Below are 21899 nucleotides of genomic sequence, written 5' to 3' on the forward strand. Positions count from 1 at the left end.
GCCTTCTAGTTAGCAGCCAAGTGCCTTAGGCACTAAGCTACCAGAGCTCCTCTTATATATATTATATATATATATATAATTGTCTTTTCACTATTTTTAGTGTTATGTAAATGGTACCAAGCTGCTATTTTTTTTTCAGTTCTCCTTTTCTCCATTCAGTGTGATTTTCAAGATTTATTCATATTGAGACATGTAGAATCGTTTCTTCATTTTAAGTTTTATATGTTCTTCTTTTAATTTTGGAGCCCTGGTGACCCAGTGGTTAAGTGTGTAGCTGCTAACTGAAAGGTCAGCAGTTTGAACCACCAGCTACTCCACTGGAGAAAGATGTGGCAATCTGCTTCCATAAATATTACAGCCTTTGGGAACCCTATAGGGCAGTACTGCTCTGTCCTACAGGGTCACTGTGAGTTGGAATCAACTCAACAGCAATGAGTTTTATTCCTTTAATTATTGCCCTTCTAGCTGCCCCCCTTGTTGTGTTATTGTCACTGTTTTTTCTTGGTTTTATTTTGTTTACACAAATGTGAGCATATTGTACCTCTGTTCTGAACTTTGTTTCTCACAAAATTGTTTGAAAATACTTTTTATTTTAGTTTGCATCCTTCTCAATGTGATAGAAAACTAAAAGTTTTTTTTTTTTTAATTGGGAGACAAGTTTTTGAGAGTCTTTATATTTAATATTATGAGAGCTAAAGTGAAGTGTGTACAGAGCACATTTATGAATCCCAAGCATATTGTGAACATTCTTTGGTGTGTCCCAAGATTTATAAGTCATCCACTTAGGAAAAATTATGTTAGCCTAACATATTTCTTTACCTGAGTGCTCTATATATCATATCATATCATATATCACATAATACAGTACAAATATTTCTTTTTAAAAACATCCCTCTCTTATTCTTCTCAAAACTTCACCTAAGAGTACACAGTAAGTAGTTGACTGTTTAGTTCTAGACAAACTTTCTTTTCATCTTTATTTAATTTACCAAATCCTTAGGTGCTTCAAAAATGATCACATAGGTTATCTCTTATTTTTCTTCCCTTTTTAGGTCTGTAATATTTTGATAGCATTTTAATCATCTTAAATATATTGATTCATTTTATGTGCTTAGCACTTTGCTAAGTATGATTACAGATAAAATGAAATTACAGGACATTTTCTTGGCCCATATGGAGGATAAGTTCAATTGGAGAGAAATAAACTCATCATTAGACCAAAATAAAGTGCTAATATGGCGTGAGGTGAGATTTGGTGTGAACCATAAAGGATGAGGAAGATTTGATTTTGGAATGGGGAGAGGGTTGGGTCTTTACAAGCAAGAACTCAGATGTGAATACAAGATTGGGGAAGAACAAAGAGTGTAACCATTGTCCAGCTGAGGCAATACACAGTTGGGATAATGGGAAATGAAATAGAATACAAGCTGTTGTTGTTGTTGTTATGTGCCATCGAGTCAGACCTGACTCATAGCGACCCCTCCTTGGGTTTCTGAGGCAGTATCACTATGGAAGTAGATTGCCCAACCTTCCTACCTAGGAGTGGCTGGTGGGTTTGAACCGCCAGCTTTCTGGTTAGCAGTCAAGCTCCTTAGGCACTACGCTATCAGAGCACAAGAGAGGGTTATTAATAGACCAGGGAGTTTGGAATCGATAAAAGTAGACAGTAAGAAACCCATAACAACTGCAAGTAAGTTTGAGGATATAATGAGTTCTTTAGGAAGCTGAGTGGATCAGACAGAGTCAGGGGGAGGGGAGATCAACTAAAAAGGCTTTTACAGAAAATTTGCAAATCCCACTTAGATATAGCCTTCTTCTACTTTCAAAAAATGCCTTTGGGTTAGTATAATTCCATTTCTAAAACTTTTCTTAGGAAAATATTCCAAAATGTGTGGTGTTTGAAGGGACGGAGAATTGAGTCAAGGCAGCGTTTGAAGTAACTTGATTATGTTCCTTCCTTAGCACTCTTTTCTTCTAGATCCCAGTGAATCCAGGAGTGGGGAATTTTCCTACAGTCTGAAACAGTGAGAACCCCGTGATTGGGTGCCCCTGAGTTGAAAGATCTGCAAATCCTTAGAATAGCCACAGCTTCTTTATCAAGGATTCCAAAAGAACCCTTGGGGGTCCATACATGGGCTTCTGGGATTCAAGAAATTATACATAAAATTAGTAAGCAAATTAGTAACCACTGCTTCACTTCCTTCAGCTTTAGTTATATCTCTTTGAGGACTGCTGGAACCAAATAGAAGATAGGGGATCATATTAGGTTGAACCATATGAAATTGCCAATATTTAATTTAGTAGTATTTTGTATGTAGTATTTCATTTTTGACATACAAAGATAGCAATTTCATACAATCCAACCTAGCATATCCTTAAATAACTGGTCATACAGTTTTTAAATGTAAAGGTATTCCATTTAGGAGTGTAAGTTTTCGTTAAGGTGTGTATATGTTCAATTTTGTGCTTAAATGTGCTTATTTAATAATGCAGTTGAGTTCTGGTTATACTTCCGTAGTTTCTACATTCCATAAACTTAATGCTGTTAGAGAGAGAGAGAGACAGAGACTTTCAGGTTGCTCACTGTTTCTCGGGATATTACCTTTGTTTACTTAAGGTTTCTACGGTGGTGAAACAACACAGGAACATGAGGGGAAAACAAATGAAAGATAGGGCACCCAAAACGACAAATGATTTAGTGCAGGAATGGTCAGTAGATTCCAATTGTCCTCTAACTCTGTTAGCGACTGGGCCCTGCCTGGAGCTCTTAGATGATAAAGATTCCTAGGCCCCGTCGGGACTCAGGGATGAAAAGCCCCTCGATGGATTTGCCCTGTCTGTCGTGTTTGCCATGTCTGCCGTGAACATAGAAGCCTGAGGGGTAGAACTCATACCGTGTGTCTGCTGTTCCCTGAGTTACTTCCATGTAGTTAAGAGTTTGTTAGCCAGAGTGTTACATTTCTTCAACATGAAGGGGGCGGGGTATATGACTTTCATAAACATGGTTTGGCAGTTCAAACTTCAGGGTCAGGAAAACCAAGGGTAACTGTAAGCTGTTCCTTGGAAGAGTTCAAATTTAGTTTGAAATCTTTTTCTTCCATTTTTTTCCCTCAATTTTTACCATATTTTCAATTCAGCATATACACATACATACATACGTGTATGTGTGTGTGTGTGTGTGTGTACATGCTCTGGTGGTGTAGTGCCTAAGGCATTTGACTGCTAGCCAGAGGCTGGCAATTCAAACCCACCAGCTGCTCCTCAGAAGGAAGATCAGGCGATTTACTTCCATAGAGATACAACCTTGGAAACCCAAGAGGGATCACTATAACTCAGATTTGACTTGATGACAGTGAGTTGTGTGTGTATATCTATATCTATATCTATATATATATATGAACAAAAAACTCAAACTCACAGCCATTGAGTCGATTCCAACTCATAGCGACCCCCTTTGTATTTCCGAGGCTGTAAATCTTCTACATACACAAACACACACATATATATATATACCCATTTTATATATAATATATGTATATATATATATATATATACACACACATACCGTGTGTGTGTGTATATATATATATATATATGTGTGTGTGTGTGTGTGTGTGTATACACACACACGTGTATAATGGAAATAAGGAAGCATCTTAAACCTATGCTTTTTTTTTTGTAGGTTACTTTCTGATTCTAAACAGCTCAACATTTTAAGAAAAGCAAGATCTTATATAAAACAGAGAAAGTATGATGAAGTAGTAAGTATACAGCCCTTATATGTATGAATTGCTGGTCATCATTTCTGAGATAGGGCCAGGTGTGGAGATGAGAGCAAAGGGAGGAGAGCAGGGAGCTTTCCTGGACTCTCAAGACAGGGTTGAATATCCTGAGTGGCCGCTCCAGCCTTGTGCATACGCCTCTTATTTCAGGTAATAGTATCGGTAATTTTGTAAGTGGATGTTGGAAAATGAACTACTACTATGACTTTTTTTTTTAATATAATGAGAAAATACATTCCAAGATTCTGTTACCCCACTTAATATATAATATTTTAGAACATGACATATTTGTACATTTAGAATTACTTATACACTATAAGAAGTCTAAGGAGCTCTGGTGGTGCAGTGCCTAAGGCATTTGACTGCTAACCAGAAGGTTGGTGGTTCAAACCCACCAGCTGCTTCATGGAAGGAAGGTGGGGTGATCTATTTCCCTAAAGATTTACTGCCTTGGAAACCCATGGGGGTTGCTACGAGTCAGAATCAACTTGCTGGCACTGGGATTGTCTTGGATTTATAAGAAGTCTAACAATTCATATTGGAACTCTGACTCTTCTAACTCCTGCCCTAGTCTATTTTTCATTAATTGTTTTCTTTTTGTTAAATTGTCTCATATTTTTAAAGTAAGAAAAAATTTTACTTTCAGTGTCCAGAATGTCTGCGTAATACTAACCATTTCTGATGCTTATTTTCGTTGCAGTTTTAGCATGGTAAGCCACTCTTCTTTAAACATAGAGTGATGTTTCATCACTGATTTCCATAATCTGATATAAGAAAGTAAAAAAATGATGTAAGTGTTGGTGTCTCAGTTATTTGGCACCTATGTTAGAGAGCCTTTATTCTTTTTCTCATGTCATCTGAAGATCATTTCCACGGAAGTGAATAACTTTAAGATACGGCACATATGAAGACTGCTTATGTTTAAAATTCCCTCCTTTATCAAGATTGAAAACAGTTCAGTTTATTCAGGAATTTTTATTGTATTTTACAAGAAGATCCTTCAACAATTAAAATCTCTTCTTGATCCATCATTTACAGTTACTCACTCTAATTTTAATACAGTGTTTGTAGGAACTTCACAATGTTCCTTTCTTTAAAATTTAGCTTTTCGTGTTCTTTCCATGTAACAAATTATGTTTTCCTTCCTCTATAGGTCTCCCTTTGCAAGGAGCTGATTAATCTTGCATTGAAAGGATTGTCCTATTATCACACTTACGACAGATTCTTTTTGGGTATCAATGTTGTTACTGGTTTTGTGGGATGGACATCTTATGTTTCTTTGTTGATCATCAAGTCTCATTCCAACCTTACAAGATGTGTTAGCAAAGAAGTTAAGGTAGGTCCAGAGAATGTAATGAACATTCAAGTAATAGTGTGAAATACTGTTGTTGTTGTTGTTGTTTTATGCTGTCGAGTCAGACCCGACTCATAGCGACCCCTTCTTGGGTTTCTGAGGCAGTATCACTACGGAAGTAGATTGCCCCATCTTACTTCTGAGGAGTGGCTGGTGGGTTTGAACCACCAGCCTTCTGGTGAGCAGTCAGGTGCCTTAGGCACTATGCTACCAGATCTCCTGTGTGAAATACTAGGACTGAGAAAAGGGATTTAATCACATCACTTGGTATCATTCACGCAATGTTTAGGCATTGTATTAAGCTAACTCTGATTTATTGATCTCTTTTCTGTTCTTTCTTGTAATTATTTAGCATGTTGTCAGTATCCCATATCTTTCTGTTATAGATGGTCAGAAAATTATTTTAGAGCAATATATTTAACTTTATCTGATAATAAAAATTTAGGAGCTAGAAAGCTATCAAATCAGAATTTCAACTCTAATCTGGCAGGCTCCAAACTCCTAATTACAACCCTCCTTTTTTGCTACTGTGCCCTAATTTATCCTCCTGTCTTACTTCCCTTCTGATGATAGTTTATGCCAATAGAGTGGAAGTTGAAAAAGAAGAAAAAGTCTCATGCTTTTCCTCTCTAAATCCCCCTACTTGGAGGGTGCAGTTCTTAATCCTTACCTATTTAGCTTTGGCTAGCAAAGCAAAGGGAAAATAGAGAAAACAAGGAATGGACACAAAGGCATACTGGGTTGCCTCTCCCATCCTGGTTTTCCCTTTCACGGTACGCTCAACCTCTTCTAAAGTCTGCAGTTATACTTTATACTCCTTTCTAAGCCCTCTTTCCCTCTTGTTCTTAGAATGACAGCTTCCCTATACATGCGTCCTTACCTCAGTCATTTATGTTCCTCTTCCTCACCCAGGTGTCCTTGCACTGGGCAGGCCGATAGAGGCCAGTTAGGGATTTACACAGAGGAACTCCAGTCTTTGTCTGGCATCCACTGTGGGTGAGCAGTGGAGAGAGTATTGTGAGTGGCAGGTGAAGTTGGACCTTGAATAGATAGAAACATTATCTCAAATGAAGATTACATCCTACAGTTCATTGTGGGCTACATAGGCTTTTGTGAGCTAACCACGGAGCTCAATCAACATTTATGAAGTTGTTTCTAAGGGACAATGTGTTCAGAGTTCTGAGCAAATTATTTGCAAACAAACTTTAGGAACATAGTACACTTGTAAGTTGACAGTTGCCTAACTGCAGACATTCCATGCTATTCAGCTGTCTCTTCTGTAGTGGGCTTCTCAAATGACACTGAGTGTTTTTTTTTTTTTTTTTTTTTTTACGTAAATTTTTGGTTAATCATTAGTTATAGAGCTATTGGAACAAAGTAACACAATTTCTTCACTTTACAAAATGTCTTTTTAAAAATTGTCAATTAGTGTGGATTTGGAACTGTTTCAGTGTTTTGTTTGATTTTCAGAAACCAAGCTGGTTCTTGCTGTGTAGTTTTATAGTGACTGGCGTCTTAGTGGCATTCTTCCTGCTGATTCAAGCCTGTCCCTGGACTTACTACATATATAGTTTGTTGCCGGTGCCCATATGGTATGCAGTTCTAAGAGAGTAAGTAATGCATCTTGCTACTGAGGTTTTTCACTTCATTTACAGTTAAATATGTATTTAAAGTAGACTAGATTTCTGTAGCTTAGTCATCAAAGCCATATTCATGACACCCTAAAGTTGTCAAGCCCTCTTAAGTCATTTATAGGCACATAAAATGTTAAATATAAGTATCCTTTTTGTTTTACTTTTCTCTTTTAACTTCTCCTTTATTGTCCTGACCTAGCAGTGACCTTGTTCCCTTCTTAATGTGTCTTTAATAAGAAAAATCTGGAATAAAAGTAAAATCATTAGTATTGCTTGCACTGTGCCTAGACTAGGGGGCCCTAGTAGCACAGTGGTTAAGTGCTTGGCCGCTAACTGAAAGGTCAGCAGTTTGATCCCACCAGCACTCTGTAGGAGAAAGATGAGACATTGAGCTTCCATAAAGATTACAGCCTTGGAAACCCTATGGGGTTGTTGTTGTTGTTGTTATATGCCGTCGAGTCAAACCTGACCCATAGCGACCTCTCCTTGGGTTTCTGAGGCAGTATCACTACGGAAGTAGATTGCCCCATCTTCCTTCCGAGGTAGTGGCTGGTGGGTTTGAACCGCCAGCCTTCTGGTTAGCAGTCAAGTGCCTTAGCCACTATGCTACCAGAGCTCCAGTTCTACCCTGTCCCATAGGGTCACTATGAGTTGGAATTCAGCTCCACAGCAATGAGTTTGGAAACCCAAGGAGGGGTCGCTGTGAGTCAGATTTGACTCAAAGACAGTGTGTTTCCTAGCCTAGGTCAACGTAGATCAATGAAACCTTTATAATTTATTCTTGTATAGTAATGTGTAAATACAGAGATTAGTCGATATTCACATATGCTGTGGTTCTACCTTAAGGGCTCTCTTGTAATTTGGACTAATGTTATAGATTCTTCTCATTGTAGAAAACATAGAAGTAAGGCTGCCAGGCAAGTTTCGAGCTCTTCTACGTGACTCCACTAAAGCAGGGGTGATTCAGTGGTAGAATTCTTGCCTGCCATGAGGTGGCCTTGGTTTATTCCCGTCAGTGCACCTCGTGCAGCCCCCACCTCTCTGTCAGGGGAGGCTTGCGTGTCTCTCTGATGCTGAACAGATTTCAGCAGAGCTGCCAGGCTAGGATGCACAGATGTGAAGTAAGCATGTTCTGTTGGAAAAAATGACGCCCAGAGGCTTGCTCAACACCAGGTTGCCACAAACCTTCACTTTGTAAAAACACATTGTTCTGGTTACCTAGTGTCGCTCTGACAAGAAATATATCACAAATGGGATGATTAGTAAACAGGAGTTTTTTCTCTTACAGTTCAGGAGGCTAGAAATCCAAGTTCAAAGTGCCAGGCTCTAAGGGCTGGGTGAAAGCCCCTCAACCTTGGGTTCCAGCTCCACCTCCTGCTCTTGGCCCACTGGAGCTAGAGGCATTTCTATGCTCAGACAGCTGCTAGCTGCTGAGGCTGACATACCCAAGGTTGACAAATAAAAAGGCACACTCCCAATGTTACCACACCACACAGCAGGCCATTAATTCAAGTTCATTGTCAGTCCCAAGGTTGGCAGAGCATGGCAGGCTGCTGAACAATGACACGGCTACATGCAGGGTCCAAGTATGCCATAAGCTGGAGACCATTCCCGAGGCTTCTCCTTATATACAGGAAGCAGACTATAGCCCTAAGGCAGCTACTCAGCTGCTTTTGATAGATCCCTCCATGGAGTTGATTGCCAGTCTCATCATGGGGAATAACTACCACCAGCTGCCCAGCCATTCAACCAGGCCCAGCCGAGTTGACACACAAACGTAACTACTACACACATTGTCTACAAAGTTCAATAAAGCAAAGTGCAGTATATGCGGTGTGGCTCTGTTAGGCCAAAAAAACCCCAAAACACTGACCAAAGAACATCCTGCTCCTCCTCCATTTGAAGGAACAGGGTGGTGGGTATTGTATTCTAATCAGGGGTTTTTCTATTGCTGTTTAATCTTAACATTTTTATAAAGAAAGGTTTTATCATTTTAGAACATTTTACCTCACTACAGAACACCTTCTGAATTTTTAAATGTCCTAATTATGAAGACAACATATGTATTTAAATCTCAAGGGAACATGCAATTTTGAAAGTACATTGTTTTCTATCTTATTTTTGAGACATTGTATAGGCAATAAAAGATCAATGATCTTATAAAATCATTTCTTTCACTGTAGAGAACAAAAGAAACACTCTCTTTTGGACTGGTGTTAGCATTTGTTCTCTACATGGCATCTTACAGCTTTGGTAACATTATGCGACCATTCTTTTCAATCACAGAAAGGTCCTAAACCCAATGATACTGACCTTTTGTAATTAGTCATTTAATAATACACTACAAATGCTAAAGTATTTTTTTCCAATGATAAAATACAAAAAATACTTAAGTATAAATACATTTTTAATGATTATAAATTTATATGCAATTGCACTTAGTGTACAATTAGTGATATCTTATATTGGTTTTGGAAAAACTTATTTAGCTCAGTGAAAAGAGGATGTTAAGATTTCCCCTACTTAAAGTAGGAAAAAATATCTTACTTCATTTAGACAGGTGAGAATTCTATATGAGGTGAACCTTGGTGAATTCTTTAAGTTTTCAATTTGTATTCTTTTGGGTTCATTGTATTTTATTTTTGATATTCTGTCTTTAGTTGTACATTGCTACATATAAACTAAGATCAAACTCATTTATTGTCATTCCAAAACTAGTGTTTATAAAAACCGAGCAAACCTTTGTAATCATTATCAAATTAATTCAGACATTTAAATTTTCCTAAAATACTTCAAAATTCCAAAACAAAATTCAAGTAAGTGAAACAAATCTATTAGAGTTTATCATAGGTTTTGAATAATCTATAAGTTGAAAATTTCCTGGTTTCCAGATTTGTCCCAAGTTTTTATTCTTCACTATATATGTCCTAAGATTTTTTTTTCTGTATAGAACATAAGTAGTCTCCTTCTGTCATCTTTTCAACAGATTTCAAGTTATTCAGGATCTTGTCGCCTCACTGTTGACCTTCCCTCTGCGTCATTTTGTTGGCTGTCTGTTAGTCTTTACCTTGGGAATTGAAGTATTGGTGAGTAGTTTACCAGATTGCAGCATTTTCAGATTGCTCTCAGATCTATGTAACTAGTGTTCAGTGACCCTGTTTTTCATTTCTCCTTTGGAATGCGTTACTAGGTTCTCAGTTTTTTCTACCGCTATATGCTTACAGCTGGACTCATTGCATTTGCGGGCTGGCCATTTTTCACTCGGCTGTGGACTCGAGCGAAGGTATGCATACAAATTTTGTCATAGGACAGACTAGTAACTACTTTGTTTGGGTCTGTGTTTAACTGTAGAAATGTTTCTTTCTTTAACAAAAGGGTAGAAAGATCCTTATGTAAAGTGCCTAGTCCTTTTGACTTCAGGATTGAGGCTGTCTCTGAAGTTTCAATGATTCACAGTCTTTCATATCAACATGGGCTAGGGATGTGATGATTGAAATACTGTAGCATCAGAGCTAGCTGTCTTTCTCTGAAGCACGTCCTGAATTCCTGGAACCTGAAATCTCTAGATGGTGGAGCAGCCAAGGGACTGCCCAGAGAAGCCCCAAGAAGCCCAGTCACGTAGCCAGAGTGTGCTGGGGACTGGCAGCAGAGGCACCACCTCCCGCTAGGCCTGTGCCACCTCCCCAGCTCTTTAACAATTCAGTGTTATTTTGGTTACATTGTACCACTCTAACAGAAATACCACAAATGGGTGGCTTTAACAAACAGGAGTTTTTTCTTACAATTTGGAGGCTTTAAGTCCAAGTTTAAAGTGCCAGGCTCTAGGGGCTGGGTGAAAGCCCCTCAACCTTGGCTTTCAGCTCTGCCTCCTGCTCCCAGCCCACTGAAGCTGGAGGCTTTTCTTCACTCAGCCACTGGCTGCTGAGTCTGACAAACCCAAGGTCGACAAGTAACAAGGCACAGTCCTGATATTACCAAACCACGTGGCAGGCCATTAATTCAAGTCCATTGAAAGTCCCAAGATGGGCAGAGCATGGCAGGCTGCTGAACAACGACTTGGCTATGTGCAGGGTTCGAGCATGCCATAAGCTAGAGACCATTCCCCAAGGCTTTTCCTTATATACAAGCAGCAGACCACAGCCCTAAGGCAGCTACTCAGCTGCTCACAGTAGATTCCACCATGGAGTTGATTGCCAGTCTCATCATGGGGCATACTACATCCAGCTGCCCAGCCACTCGACCAGGCCCAGCCAAGTTGACATACAAACTTAACTACTACAAGCATTTCCCCTTGAGAAGTAGATAGTCATGATAGACTACTTAGAAATAGTTACTCCTGAGTTTCTTCCTCTAGCTAGTGGGAATTCCAATGCGCACCCACAAAGAGTATTCTCATGTTTCCACTTTTGATGGAGGTAGTGGGAAGACAGAATTACCTTCTTTCTATGTTTGAGAATTTAAAAAGGTCTCCACGTAATGGGATTATTGATCATTTTTGTCTTAATCTAATTACAAAAGTATTTTTACTTAGTTCCCATCTGCGCTCGAGTATTTGATCATTATTGCAAGTCAGCTTTCTTGGCGGTGCAGTCAGTATGCAGTGTAACACAAATGGAACGAAGCACGTGCATTGAAATAGGAGGCTGGGGGTTAGATCCTGGCCGTTTTGTTCACTAATTGTGGACCTGGTACTTAACCTTCACTCCTCTGAGCTCAGATTCCTCATCCGAAGTGCTGTGAATAATTAAACCTCCCTTAAGGTTGTTGTGAGAATTAAATGAGATAGTGCTCTCGGCTATCCAGTCCCTTCCCTAGTATGTGACAGTCGCCCATGAATAACAATAACTATTCCCTTTTCAAGTAAACACTTGGAAGGTTTTGCATTTCCCTTTGAGTTTCACAGCCATGCAGTCTGTGCAACACTGAGGTCTCCTGTACCTTGTGTGTCTAAAGTTGACTTTTCTCTTTATTTTAGGTCACATCACTGGGTTGGACTCTTTTCTCTTTGCTTCTGGCGGTGTTCCCACTGATGCCTGTTGTAGGACGAAAGCCAGATATCACCCTAGTGTATGAACAGTATTTTCACTTTTGTTCTTTTCAGCACAATTGTTTGTCCCCATCAACACTATGAAATATGAACCTAATCTTAGTCATGAGTTTAAAATTACTTGAAGACACTGGCAGTTAAAATACAATCAAACTGCTAATCATGATTTTGGCTTAGACTCTGAGAGGCATTAAGACACTCTGGAGATGCTTCTGGGCCTTGCTTCACAAACAAATTGTGTCCAACAGTGATAACTGAAAATACCAAGAAAGAAAGAAAGCATAATAGGTTTTCTTTCTTTTGTATAGTAGGCAATCTGGAAGAAGTTTGATATGAATAAATGTTCTGGTGCCAAAATAAAAAGATGTGAAGCCCATGATGTAATTCCTATCTCTTCTTCCCTCAAGCATGTCCACACTTAAAAATGTCTTAGAAGAATGAAATTTTCACTCTTTGCAGCCGATTGAAAGGTCTTCATGGAAGGAAAGGTCATTAACCTTGATGGCTCTCCCATATTTAGTTGTTCCCACTGTTAGAGAGTTCTTCTGTACAGCTTCCCAGAATTCCCTGTGCTGCTGTCATGGTTTAGTCTCCCAGGATGACCCAAACAAGTCTAAAATAGACATGTAATTTTACTTTTAATGAAAATAAAAATACGTATGATATAGCAGTACTATTCCTGGTACTCCACTGTGTTAAAGTAAAAACATATTTGCCAATGCATCAAAACACCAAATTAATAAAAAGGAAAAGAAAAGGAAAGAGAAAAAAAGAAAAAAACACAGAATCTTAATCGTACAAGGTTATTTTTCATGTATTTTAATGATAAGCTGTTTTGAATGTGTAATTACTTTTTTTTTCCCTTATGATTGTTAAGAGTATTTGAAGAATCAAAAACAGATAAGCATTATCCTTAGGATTTCTGCTTTATGTTCTCCTTGGGTGTCCAGCCCTGCCTTTTGCTCTTTACTTTTCTTTTCTATGAACCAACTCCTTTCATCTTGTTGTTGTTATGTGCCGTCGAGTCAAACCCGACCCCTCCTTGGGTTTCCGAGGCAGTATCACTACGGAAGTAGGATTGCCCATCCTTCCTTCTGAGGAGTGGCTGGTGGGTTTGAACCACCAGCCGTCTGGTTAGCAGGCAAGTGTCTTAGCCACTATGCTACCAGAGCTGTCTCCTCCTTTCATCTTAGTTCTGTTATATTACTAGGGTCCAAAATCTGCCCAAACATCATTTGAGTTGTCCTCTGTTAGATTCTTAGGAGGTGGTGGAACTCAGACAATAATATGCTGTTTCTTTGATGTTGATCACCTTCAACTTCAGGATGTGTCCAGAAAGAGCATCATCTTTTGGCCCATTATAGGACATATGCCTCATCCGCCTGCTGCCAGTGTGAGGAGATGCTGACAGGCAAGCACTGGCCGTGTCCTTCCCTTCCTTTAATGAGGGACACAAGGTCGATGGCAGAAATGATTGTTGTGGTTAGGTGCCGCCAAGTCAATTCTGACTCGTGGCAACCCTGTGTACAGTAGAACAAAACGCTGCCTGGTGCTGTGCCACCCTCCCAGCCATCGCTGTATTTGAACCTGTTGTTGCTGCCCCTGTGTCAGTCTGTCTTGTTGAGGGTCTTCCTCTTTTATGCTAACCCTCTCTTTTACCAAGAATAATGTCCTTCTCTGGAGATTTGTCCCTCCTGGTAACATGTCCAGAGTACATGAGACAAAGTGTCACTGTCCTGCCATCCATCTCACTACCTGCCTTTCTGGTAGTGCTTCTTCTGAGACAAATCTTTTTGTTCTCTGGCAGTGCATGATATATTCAGTATTCTTTGCCAATACCAGAATGCAAAACATCAACATGTCTTCAGTCTTCATTATTCATTGTTCAGCTTTTGCATGCATGTGAGGTGAATGAAGGTACCTTGCTTTGGATCAGGCACACTTTAATCCTCAAAGTGGCATCTTTGCTCTTTAACACTTTAAAGAAGTGCCCAATACAATATATCGTTTACAGATTTGCCCAGTGCAATATAATCGTTTGATTTCTTGACTGCTGCTTCCATGAGCATTGATTGTGGATCTAAGTCAAATGAAATCCTAGACAGCTTCAGTCTTTTCTATACTTATCATGATGTTGTTATTGGTCTAGTTGCAAGGATTTTTGTTTTCTCTGTGTTGCGGTGTTATCCATTCTGAAGGCTGTGATCGTTGACCTTCATCAGTAAGTGCTTTAAGGCCTCTGGGCTTTCAGCAAGATTGTGTCATCTGCGTGTGGCAGGTTGTCAGTGAGTCTTCCTCAAATCCTGAAGCCACATTTTTCTTCATATAGTCCAGCTTATTAGCTTATTGGATTATTTCTCAGCATTCAGATTTCATAAGTATGATGAAGGCTTATAGCCCTGATGCACACCTTTTGATTTTAATAGAAATAATACTAATTATAAGTGTAGATACTTTTTGTATGAATAAGTGCTAATAGTCACAAAATATATGTATTATATATTGACAATTTATTTGTTTCATTAACTTTTATATTGCATTTTGGAAATTTGTCCAAGTCAGACCAAGAATTATGGTAATGGTATCCATGAAATTTTTAAAATAAATGATAGAAATAAGGTAAAGATATTTTAAAAATTTGAGGGAGAGATTACAACTATCTCATAGTATCTTTATCCCCAGAATTTTATCTATTTTATGCCTATATATCCATTTTATTCCTTCATTTGATTAAACCAAATGACTGAGAAGTTCTGCATTAGAGTCAAATGTCTTATATTGTCATATAATATGTGTTCAATAAATATATCTTGTGGAAATTTTAAATTTTGAACTGTGTTTTTAACAGAATGGGTGCAGGCTTTCTGATTCTTCTGCTGTCCCTGTTTGTCATAACCTCTCTCCTGAGAAAAGATAATTTTTTAAAGGAAGAGCTGGTGGTGTATCTATTACAGGTGAGTAACAGATTTTCAGCACTATGTTACACTAATGATATACCAAAATATATCTTAATGGTTGTATTTTATTAGGTGGTTCTTAAGATGTCATGGTATTTTAGTCACTTAATTCCTACCAGCTAACAACAAAAAAAATTCTGTTAAGAATATTACATGGAAATATATTCTCTAAGAAGTATGACATAGCCAATTGGTTGGCAGAAGAACACCTGAATCTGCCACAAGAGCACAGGTTAAGGATACCTTAGAGGGAACTGTACCTGTCCAAAAAGCTGAGCTGAAGAGGGCCTTCCCTGGACCAAGATCCTGTACTGTCCTCATTTGAGTTGAAAAAGTAAACTTGAACTTGAAAAAGTTGAGCCTCTTTAAAGTAAAAGCAGCCTCTGTGTGTGCTTATATGAAGAATGGCCAGTTAAGGCTTCAGATGATATCCAAGGAGAAAATAAACTTCAGCTTGATTGGTGACCTGGTGTGGTGGAAAAAACTTTGAAATAGGCCTTTTTAAAATTTAGTCACTTTCCAGTTATGCTTCATAATAGTTGTGTAATTGTAAGTAATTTAACTTTAGGTTTTTTTTTTTTTTTTTTTAAAAAGTAAAATATAACCAAAACCAAACTCACTGCCATCAAGTTGATTCTAACTCCAGGCAACCCTGTAGGACAGAGTAGAACTGCCCCATAGAGGTTTGCAAGGCTATAGTCTTTATGGAAGGAGACTGCCACATCTTTCTCCCACAGAGCGGCTGGTGGGTTCAAACCACTGACCTTTTGATCAGCAGCCAAATGCTTTAACCACAGCACCACCAGAGCTCTTTTATGTATAGATAATGTTTAATAGGCTTGTTAGAATTAGTGAGTATATCAAGTAATATTCTGTAAATGCATCACTTTCTTTGATAGATAAGGGTGAATACCACTTGTTTTTCTTTTAAACAAAACAAAAGAAATGCATCTAAAACACTGACCAAAATTAAAACTCGGAAGAGTTTTTTTAAAAAGTTTCCTCAGGACAAACCTGGAGTAGTATACAAGATTTCCATGAACATTCTAAAATTAAATAAATACAACAGCTAAAAGTGGTATCTTAAATTTGTTCTTTACAGCAATAGTGGAATTATACCGAGAGAAGAAGTATTTTGTCAAAGAGCCTGTCAAGCTGTTGGAACATGTGTTCTGTTTTCCATGGTGCACTTACTGGCTTTATACTAAAGCCCATACATATTTGCTCTGACAGAATTCTCAGATGAATACTTTGACAGAAGTAAATATTTCTGAATCTCACCCTATAGAAGCAAGAAAATATTACAGTTCTTATGTGCTTTGTCAGAAATAGCCTGAGTATAAAATAAATCCATTACAAAATTCCTTTCTGCCTTAACTTTATTAATTTACATTCAATTCCTGTTATTGACAAAATTTTGCTTGTTTAGCTTTCTTAGTTCTTTTTTCCCAAAAAAACCCTAAAATACACTAAATATTTTTATATCTCTGTCTTTCAAAGTTAAGCATTATTACTTCACAATTAATGGTGCTCAAAATTGTGAAAACATTATTTTTGTTAATATTAAAATAATTTTCAGGGTCATGTCCACTCCTTCTGTTGGCCTAACTGCAGTAAATATTTATCATATTTTTCTATACTAAATTTAAAGCCCATTTATTCTTGCATCTGTCTTTATGCAGTCATTAGGGAAACAATGACTGTGTGCTTACTATGTGCAAGACCATAACTTTGAAGTATTTCACATATGAACTGCTACACCTCAACACTACCCTGCTAAACATTTAAAGGTATTTCTATTTATTTGGTTTCTTTTTTTACTCTCATTTATTTTCTGAATAACAGACACTTTTTAATTTTCTTCTGACTAAAATGCATACCCAATTTACCAAGTACTATATGAGCACTGACTGATGAAGATTGAAGTCTACAGTCTGCAGTATGGATTACAACTCAACATAAAGAAAACAAAAATCCTCACAACTGGACCGATATGCAGTATCACTGTAAATGGAACAATGTTTGAAGTTGTCAAAGATTTCCTATTACTTGGTTCCACAATCAGACCAGTAGAAGCAGCGGTCAAGACATCAGATGACCTATTGCACTGGGCAGATCTCCTGCAAAGACCTCTTTGAAGTGCTGAAGAGCAAAGATGTCTCTTTGAAGACAAAGGTGCACCTAATGCAAGCTGTGGTGTTTTCAGTTGCCTCATATTCATGTGAGAGCTGAACAATGAATAAAGAAGACCAAAGAAGAGTTGATGCTTTTGAGTTGTGGTGTTGGCAAAGAATACTGAAAGTACCACGGGCTTAGTTCTTCTGAACTAACAGATCTTTCCTGGAAGAATTGCAGCCAGAATGCTCCTTAGATAGATAGTGTTTAATAGGCTTGAAGCAAGAATGGCCAGACTTCGTCTCGCCTACTTTAGTCATGTTGTCAGAAGGGACTATTCCCTGGAGAAGGATATCATGATTGGTAAAGTGGAGGGTCAGTGAAAAAAAGAAGGCCATCAAGGAGATGGACTGACACAGCGGCTACAACAATTTGCTCGGGTATAGCGAGGATTGTGAGGCTGGTGCAGGACTGGACAGTGTTTCGTTCTATTTTCGTAGGGGCACTATGAGTCGGAGCCAACTTGACAGCACCTAACAGCAACATAAGAACAAAACAACAGTAGGAGCAAACACACTTCACCCTTCATCTGGGCTGTTCTCCAGCACGTACCACTCAGACTGCACACGGCAGTTTACCAACGCCAAAATACATCTCCCTCACATTTTAACATCTCTGAAGTGAGAGGATGTCTTATAATTGGAAGGATCCCATTAAGGTTGTGTTCTGGCTGTATTGACTGCAATTTTTCTTCTAATTCACTGATAATTTGAGAATAAATTTGCTATCTAGGATTGTGTAAGAAAACTCCTGATCTAATCTATGAGAGAATTTACTTAATCCACAGACTTAACTAAGCTAATTTCTTTACAATAGTAGTTCATCTGCTAGTTCAGGAGTCAGAAGAATTTTTTCTGAAGAACGAAACCCACTGCAGTCAAATCAGTTCCACTCACAGTGACCCTATATCAGATAGTATATCTTTTAGACTTGTGGGTCATATGGTATCAGCCCCAAATTTTCAGCTCTGTCATTGTAGCATAAAAGAAAACATAGACAATGTGTAAATGAATGGGAGTGGCATTCTAATAAAACTATGTATAAAAATGGGCTACCAGCCTACAAACTGTAGTAGTTTGCCACCTCCTATACTAGTTTATGGGAGCTTTGGTGGCGTAGTGCTTAAGTTATTTGACTGCTAACCAGAAGGCTGGCAGTTCATTTTTTTATACTAGTTTATAGGAGCTGTGGTGGCATAGTACCTAATACATTTGACTGCCAACCAGAAGGCTGGCGGTTCAAACCCACTAACCAATCCTCAGAAGGAAGACAGTCTACTTCTGTAGAGATGCCACCTTGGAGATGCAACCCCAAGGAGGGGTTGCTATGAGTCAGAACCAACTTGATGGGAATGAGTTTGGTTTATACTACAAGTTTATAAGGAGCCCTGGTGGTACCTGGTTAGCATTCAGTTGCTAATTGGAAGGTCACTGGTTCAAACTCACCAGCCACTCCACGGGAGAAGGATGTGGCAGTCTGCTTCCATAACAATTTACTACCCTATGGGGCAGTTGTATTCTGTCCTATCCTATAGGGTTGGTATGAGTGGGGCTTTGACTCAGTGGCAATAGGTTTGGTAGCGTAGTGCTTAAGGTACCTGACTGCTAACGAGAAGGCTGGCAGTTCAAACCCACCAGCCACTTCTTGGAAGAAAGGTTGGGCAGTCTACCGCCTTGGAAACCCAAGGAGGGGTTCCTATGAGTTGAGTCCGACTCCACGGCACGTAACAACAGCAACAACAACACCAGTTTATAAATTGTCTCTAAAAGGTATTTATACTCTGTATTTTCAATGCTAGGATACATATTCAGGCCACAGGTATATGAATAAATGAGTGAGTGAATGAATGGATTTTGTAGTAGAGGAGGGTCAGAGGTGGAAGACACTAAGCTATACACACTAAAGTATATACATTTCACTCTGTTTGTTCCTGTGATTTCAGAAACCTTTCACATTAATTATGAATCCTTCTGAATAAAAAACAATGCAATAGTATGTGCCAGAATTCTCTTGAGAGTGTAAAATGCATCCTTTCATGCTTAGAAAGGAACACTTTTGCTTGGTGCAAGAGCACTGATTTACTGTGGCCACAAGATGGTGATTTGGGTCCATTTCAGTGGCATTTTGACCAGATTTCATTCGTTCACAGCGCTTTCTACACATTCTTTCTGGTATATCAATTTTATATATTATATAATTTATCTATCTATCTATCTATCCTATGGGAGCTCTGGTGATGTAGTGCCTAAGGCATTTGACTGCTAACCAGAACGCAGGTGGTTCAAACCTACCAGCCACTCCTCAGAAGGAAGGTTGGGCAATCTACTTCCATAGAGTTACTGCCTTGGAAACCTAAGGAGGGGTCGATATGAGTCGGATCCGACTCCATGGCAGTGAGTTTGGTTTTTTATACACTATATAACATATATAGAGATAATGCCTATCTATCTATCCATCACCACCCTCCAAATTATTTCCCCTTTTTCCTGTATCAGATGCTGAGCACGGTGCTGTCCATGCTTGTTGTGAATAGCACCCATGACAGTCTCCTCCGGAAACAAGGGCTGCCTCTTCTGAATCAGACTGTTAGCTGGGCCGTGCTAGGTGAGCAGGCGCTGAAACCAAAGGGGATAACTTTACATCAGGTCATTTATTTTTAAATTACCATTTACGTCTCGAAAGAAGTAATTATAAGAAAATAATTGAAAGAAATAATTATAATAGTAATAACCAGCTATTATTTCTAGCTCTAGCTTGAATTTAACAAAGAGAATTACCCGCATGTATTAATAAGAATTACTTGAGAAAATATTTATGACCTTATGATAGTAAGGCTGTGTGTTTAACATCTGACTACTGTGTGAGTTTAGAAGAGAAGATGATTTTATAAACAGGTTCTTATGGATAATTTTTATGTTTTATAAAGAGGTTCTTGTGGTTAATTTTTATGTTTATTCCTAAATTCTTAGTTCTTACACAGGGACTAGGAAACAGTTAAAATTTCTTGCTTAAAATAACATTAGTCACCTCCCAAAACATTACAAATTTTATAAAACTTATTAAACATTTCAAAGCATATTCTTATATGTAGTACTTGTATTTAAGAAGTCCGGCGCTAGTGGCATAGTGCTTAAATTGCTCAGCTGCTAACCAAAAGGGCCATGGTTTGAACCCACCAGCTGCTCCACAGGAGAAAGATGTGGCAATCTGCTTCTGTGAAGATTGACAGCCTTGGAAACCCTATGGGGAAGTTCTCCTCCGTCCTTTAGGGTCACTAGGAATTGGACTCGACTGGTCAGCAGTGGATATTTAAGAAAGTTGGAATGTGTTTGAGGGCTGATCCTTTAATTTTTTAGTTTCATTTTCACTTTCTGGTTCTATTGCACTGTGACCTGATAGTGCTGTTTGTAGTATTTTTACTTTATGGAACCTGCTGGTATGTTCTTTGTGCCCTAGCATATGGATCAGATTTTCTGAACATTCCATGTGCCCTTGAGGTTACTCTCTATTTTGAGACATTAGTGTTTTATATACGTACAAAATCTCTGCTTTGCTGATTATGTTCCTTTATATTTTCACTTATTTTTTGTCCATTTGTTCTGTCTGATATCAAGAGTAGTATGTTCAAACTTCCTGTTACTTGTGCATTTCTATATATTTGTTTCTCTTTACATCTCCTGTAGTTTTTGTCTTATACAGGTTAACACTTTTGCCCATGGTCACAGAGGTGACAAGTAGTTGAGCTACGATTCCATCCCAGTTTGCCTGTTTCCATACTTTGAGCCCTTCCCCACCACACATACCACCATCTAGAGAGATTAAGCAGTTACGCACCCGTCCTTTTCAAAGCAATGATGGGGGGTTACATTTTGCTTCCCCCTCTTTCATGTGCCCTTCCACCACTGAAGTAGTTACTTTTCTTTATCTTGTGGAGAAAGATTAAAAATACTTTTATTACAGCACTCAGGCACGGTGAACTCATTCTCTCCTGCCTCTGATGTTCCAAGTGACGCTCTTTTAACAGTCAGTGCATACCTGGTAGCACTGTAGGAGCTCTGGTGGTACAGTGCCTAATGCATTAGACTGCTAACCAGAAGGCTGGCAGTTCAAACCCACCAGCCACTCTTCAGAAGGAAGACTGGGCAATCTACTTCCATAGAGATACCGCCTAGGATACCCAAGGAGGGATCAGTATGAGTAAGAATCAACTTGAGGGCAGTGAGTTTTATTTTAATAAAGCCCATCCAAGCTGAAACAAAGCTAACCATCATAGGGAGGTTTAGGAAAAATCAGTTTCTTGAGAGTGAATTATCTTTGAAAAAGTTGTTGTTAGGTGCCGTTGAGTTGTTTCCAACTCACAGCAACCCTATACACAGCAGAACGAAACACCATCCGATCCCCCACCAGCTCTGCGATGCCTGCTATACTTGAGCCCATCGTTTCAGCCACTGTGTCAATCCATCTCATTGAAGGCCTTCCCCTCTTTCGTCGACCCTCCACCTTACCAAGCATGACATCTTTCTCCAGGAAATAGTCCCTTCTGACAATATGACCAAAGTAGGTGAGACAAAGTCTGACCCTTCTCACTTCCAAGGAGCATTTTGGCTGCACTTCCTCCAGAACAGATCTGTTAGTTCTTTTAGCAGTCCATGGTACTTTCATTATTCTTAGTCAACACCACAACTCAAAAGCATCAACTCTTCTTTGGTCTTCCTTATTCATTATCCAGCTCTCACGTGCATATGAGGCAATTGAAAATACCATGGCTTGTGTCAGACGCACCTTAGTACTCAAGGAGACATCTTTGCTCCTCAGTACTTGAAAGAGGTCCTTTGCAGTCGACTTGCCCGGTGCTATACATCTAATGTCCTGACTGCTACTTCCATTGGCATCGATTATAGAACCAAGCAATGTGAATTCTTTGACAACCTCGATCTTTTCTCCATTTAT

At 38.8% G+C, this 21899-nt stretch overlaps 1 protein-coding gene across 1 annotated transcript in view; it reads left to right on the forward strand.

The window, feature by feature from the left end:
- Positions 1 to 21899, forward strand: part of LOC103192548 (GPI ethanolamine phosphate transferase 1) — a 148783-nt gene that overhangs the window by 88700 nt on the left and 38184 nt on the right. Inside the window, exons 11-18 of the mRNA XM_007935543.1 lie at positions 3683 to 3761; positions 4936 to 5118; positions 6607 to 6746; positions 9757 to 9856; positions 9961 to 10053; positions 11746 to 11837; positions 14666 to 14771; positions 19445 to 19553. Coding sequence (XP_007933734.1) covers positions 3683 to 3761; positions 4936 to 5118; positions 6607 to 6746; positions 9757 to 9856; positions 9961 to 10053; positions 11746 to 11837; positions 14666 to 14771; positions 19445 to 19553 — 902 coding nt within the window. The remainder of the gene's footprint in view (positions 1 to 3682; positions 3762 to 4935; positions 5119 to 6606; positions 6747 to 9756; positions 9857 to 9960; positions 10054 to 11745; positions 11838 to 14665; positions 14772 to 19444; positions 19554 to 21899) is intronic.

The sequence above is a fragment of the Orycteropus afer genome, unplaced genomic scaffold (genome assembly GCF_000298275.1).
Source record: "Orycteropus afer afer isolate SDZICR_OR568_19922 unplaced genomic scaffold, OryAfe1.0 scaffold00029, whole genome shotgun sequence".
Lineage (NCBI taxonomy): Eukaryota > Metazoa > Chordata > Mammalia > Tubulidentata > Orycteropodidae > Orycteropus > Orycteropus afer.